At 38.3% G+C, this 4,254-nt stretch overlaps 1 protein-coding gene across 2 annotated transcripts in view; it reads right to left on the bottom strand.

Annotated features, from left to right (window-relative positions):
* Window positions 1-4,254, bottom strand: part of bahcc1b (BAH domain and coiled-coil containing 1b) — an 83,577-nt gene that overhangs the window by 40,464 nt on the left and 38,859 nt on the right. For both annotated transcript variants that reach the window (XM_037691346.1, XM_037691347.1), the window contains exon 3: window positions 1,496-1,654. In XM_037691346.1, coding sequence (XP_037547274.1) covers window positions 1,496-1,654 — 159 coding nt within the window. The remainder of the gene's footprint in view (window positions 1-1,495; window positions 1,655-4,254) is intronic.

The following is a 4,254-nucleotide window of genomic DNA, read 5'->3' on the forward strand; positions in this document are numbered from 1 at the left end:
ATATATATATATATATATATATATATATACATATATATATTTGTGTGTATATACTAAATAAATTACTACTTGTACTACTATTCCTACTTGGTGTTTTTCACGTATCACAGGGCTTCAGGGTACGGATCCCCCCTGATAAATGAGGAACTACTGTACATCTATAACTGATGATCTTTTGGAATCGATCCAGTTCAAGATGACCTCCACTCTGAGTTGACATTAGTCAACACAAAAATGTCCCTAACAGTTAGTTTCACACATACTAAGAGTTGGTGTGGTAGTAGCTGAGAGTGATCCCCAGCACATACTCTGAGCAGCAACGCATTGCAGATCCAGTGTTAGATCTCACACAGCTTCATGTTTAACTCCACTGAGTCTCAGTGTAGGAGTTATCTCAGTTTAAAACTCTGGTATGAATGATATCAGGCCATAAGCATCCCTTTAAAGAATGCCAGCCTTTATTTTTGTTAGTGATTACATCAGTGCTTTAAGTTGTGTCAAAGTAAATGTAAAATTACTTGTAGTATTTTGGTGAGACAGAAGGTTTAAAGATTTGCATGATGCATAATAAAATCTAAGCGAACGGCTGCACTGACAGCTTGTTTCCACAGGTGATGCAACGAGTTCTTTTAGGGGATCATCCCTGGCTGTTAGTGCGCAAACTCACTCGCAGATTAACCAAAGTAACGTGAATTTCAACTTCGGATTTCCGTTAGCTTAGAAACACAGCCCGTGTTGTAAACTGTCTCTTTGTTAAAGCCTTTTTTTTTAAATGTGTTATCTCTTCAGACCCATCCATCCACCATACACACCCACTTAAACAAACACACAATATTGAACACACACAGATGTGTGCTGACATACCTGAAAGAGACAGATAACTAAGTCAAGCTCAGGATTTCACCACAAACGGTTAACAGTCAAACAAGGACATGATGCATGTGGATGCGCATGTTTTTTTTTTCAGTGCATGTGTGTGACAGATCAGGAAGGGGGCCGTTGGAGGTCGGTTAGCCCAGAGGGGGCCCTGAGGGTGGGGCTGCGGTCAGAGGGGGAAGGGGATAGTAAAAATGGGGGTGAGTTTAAACATGATATAGTGAGATGAGGGGTGATGATGCATTTTAGGGTGAATTTGCGTGACGATTCATGACTTTGGGTGAGAGGGAGTGTGTGTGTCGGTGTGTGTGTGTGTGTGTGTGTGTGTGGGGGGGGGGGGATGTCATGGTGCTTGAGCTCTGAGCTAGAAAACAACAACCACAAACATTAAACCACATGCTTGCTGACAAACAGAGCCAGAAGAGAGCTTTATTTGTGAGTGTTGCTATAAGTAGCATCATCACTGCTGCACGTGTTTGGCCTCAGCTCAGCGTTGGTTAAACCACTTAATGGCCCCATCTCAGTCTAATCCCAAACCAAGAACTGGGATTAGCCAGAGACACGAGCTGCTTCCTGTGTGGGTGTGTGCGTGTGTGTCTTGTGCGTGTGTGTGTCTTACCTTCGTGTGAATGGGGGAACCAGATAGAGGAAGTGCTCGAATGGGTTCCAGCCCTGTAGGATGGGGAGGAGGGGGAGACAGCAGGTCCAGATGGGTGAGGAGGGTGGGAGGATGGGGACCCTAGACTCCGGGCCAGGAAGGAGCCCATGAAGGAAGCACCTGAGTGACACACAGGGAGGTTTCAGAGTATGGAGGACACAATGTGACAATATGAAATAAATAAATACATAATACAAACATAATTTAATGTATCATTTAATTATTACATACATCATTAAATCATTAAATATACAATTAAAATATTAAATACAACATTAAACAATGAAATGTACCTTTTATATTGTTTATTTCATGATTTATTTATTTATTTAATTTTGTCACCTCCCGTCCTCCAGTGACCATGAAATGATGTTAACTGTCAGTCTCACTTGTCAAACTCAGTGGGCGGGACTAGGGCACAGACCTGACGCCTGATTGGCTGCTCTTCACAGCAAGCAAAGACACATCGACCGCAGATAATGGATTGATCCACAGGCAAGAAAATATATTCCAAAACGTCAGGAAGTGGTAATTGTGTTTACGTGTATTGGGATGAAACCTTTTTTCGTACCATGAACGCAAAGAAGAAGACGCGCTTTTACGAGCTACATGGAGGGAGTTGTGTGAACTGACTTCAGACCGAAGCAATGGATTTCACATGATCAGCGTTAGTCCCGCCCACTGAGTTTGACGAGCGAGACTGACAGTTACCATAATTTCATGGTGTCACTGGAGGACGGGAGGTGACAAAATTAAATAAATAAATAGATCATGAAATAAATAACTTAATGTGTATTTAATAATGTATTTAATATTTAAATTATACATTTCGTTATTATATATTGATTTGTTTCTTTTTTATTTTTGTCATATTCCGTCCTCCATACTAGAGAGCTCATCAGAGATTGAAAGTCTCTTTGAAGGGGGTGGGGGGTAACAGAGTCAAACACATGGGTTTATACAAACATATAGGTAGACAGGGTAATGGAATTTCCCATGCATGCATTATATGTGTGTGTGGGGGGGGAGGGGGCACACTCTGGTCAGTCATTTCTGAACATGAAATTATCTTTATAGGTCAAAACTTTTGCATGAGAGGTGTCAGGCCAGTTCCTTAAGGAGTTGAGCCTTTTTTGGAAAAATGCACACAAAACTTGACGTCTGCGGTGTTTTCCACTTGTGTCCACATTTCTGTCACATGATGCAGATGTGCTAACCTCAAGAAGTGGTTTTGTGTGAAACACCGTTTTGTAAGATGACCTATAAAACCAGCCCTCTTTAGCAAACCTCAGGTGGAACGTTCTTCGTTCTGAAACAGAATATTTTTCTCCATAAAGCTCAAAGCAGAAGCTTTATGAGGTTTCATCACAGATAAGGTTTGAGGTTTGTGTCTGCTGCACAACTTATATTTGAACCCTGGAACAAGAATTTGTCACCTCTGACATATTTACACCTGAGAGGATCATTATTATTTTGGTGACAGATCATATTAGCATCAGATGACAGAGCCTGACAGCTGAGTGTCGAAGGCCACTTGGAGGGGCTTTCAGTCTTCAAGGGGCTCTGATGTGTCACAGTGACAAAAGAAGCTTCAAAACAAAAGCTTACAAAGCTGAAGAGGGGGTTGGTGAAAGTTTGATTAAAAAAAATACTTCATTTATTTTAGTCCTCTTGGATTAAACTTGAATAGACCTTGCTTCAGTCAGATCAAAGTTAGCCACACTATCTTCTTGTAGACTGACACAAATACATCTGGGACGTATTCACCTCAGCAGCTCTTCCAACGGTTGTGCTTCGACTAAATGCAGACGAAACATCTGGAGCACGAAATCAAGGCGGGCAGGACAAAACCTTGTATCGCCAAAATGCAACTTTTCAGTAAATGAAAACAAAACAAAAAGATTCTTAGGAATTGTTTCGATTTTTTTTCTTTTTCCAAATTATGGATAATTTGTGTCTCCAATAATCTTTTTTTTCTTTACATATTTAAAGGCACCAGGAGACCTCTTTGAAGAATCTCTCTTAAAATTCATTATTATTTGAATTTTTGTTATATGCAAGTTATGCAACGTGCTTGCTTTGCATTAGATTTATTAAAAAAACGTCTGTCTTCTGAACGTCCTAACATGTTATGTTTTTTTGTTTTATTTTTCAAAATGGATTATGTTCAGACTGCAGAGTTTTGATCATTTGAGATCCACAGTTAGACATAGATGGATTTAGACCAGTTAAAGAAAAGAAAATGTAAAACGTCACACTGGTCTTGATGCAGAAACCATAAAAACCCTAAGCTAAATAAATAAATAAAATAAGTAAGTAAGTAAATATGTAACTAAGTAAGTAAGTAACTCAGTAAGTATAGTAAGCAAGTAACTAAGTAAATATGTAACTAAGTAAGTAAGTAACTCAGTAAATATAGTAAGCAAGTAACTAAGTAAGTATGTAACTAAGTAAGTAAGTAAATAAGAAAGTAAGTAAGTAAGTAAATAGGAAAGTAAGTAAGTAAATAAGAAAGCAAGTAAGTAAATAAATAAAAAGTAAGTAAATAAGTAATAAGTAAATAAGTAAGTAACTATATAAGTAACTAAGTAAGTATCTAAGTAAGTAAATATATAAGTAAGTAAATAAGTAACTAAGTACCTAATTAAGTAAGTAACTAAGTAAGTAAATGAGTATGTAAGTAAGTAAGTAACTGACTAAGTAACTAACTAAGTAAATAA

Source organism: Nematolebias whitei, chromosome 17 (genome assembly GCF_014905685.2).
Source record: "Nematolebias whitei isolate Nwh7 chromosome 17, NemWhi1, whole genome shotgun sequence".
In the NCBI taxonomy this organism is placed as follows: domain Eukaryota; kingdom Metazoa; phylum Chordata; class Actinopteri; order Cyprinodontiformes; family Rivulidae; genus Nematolebias; species Nematolebias whitei.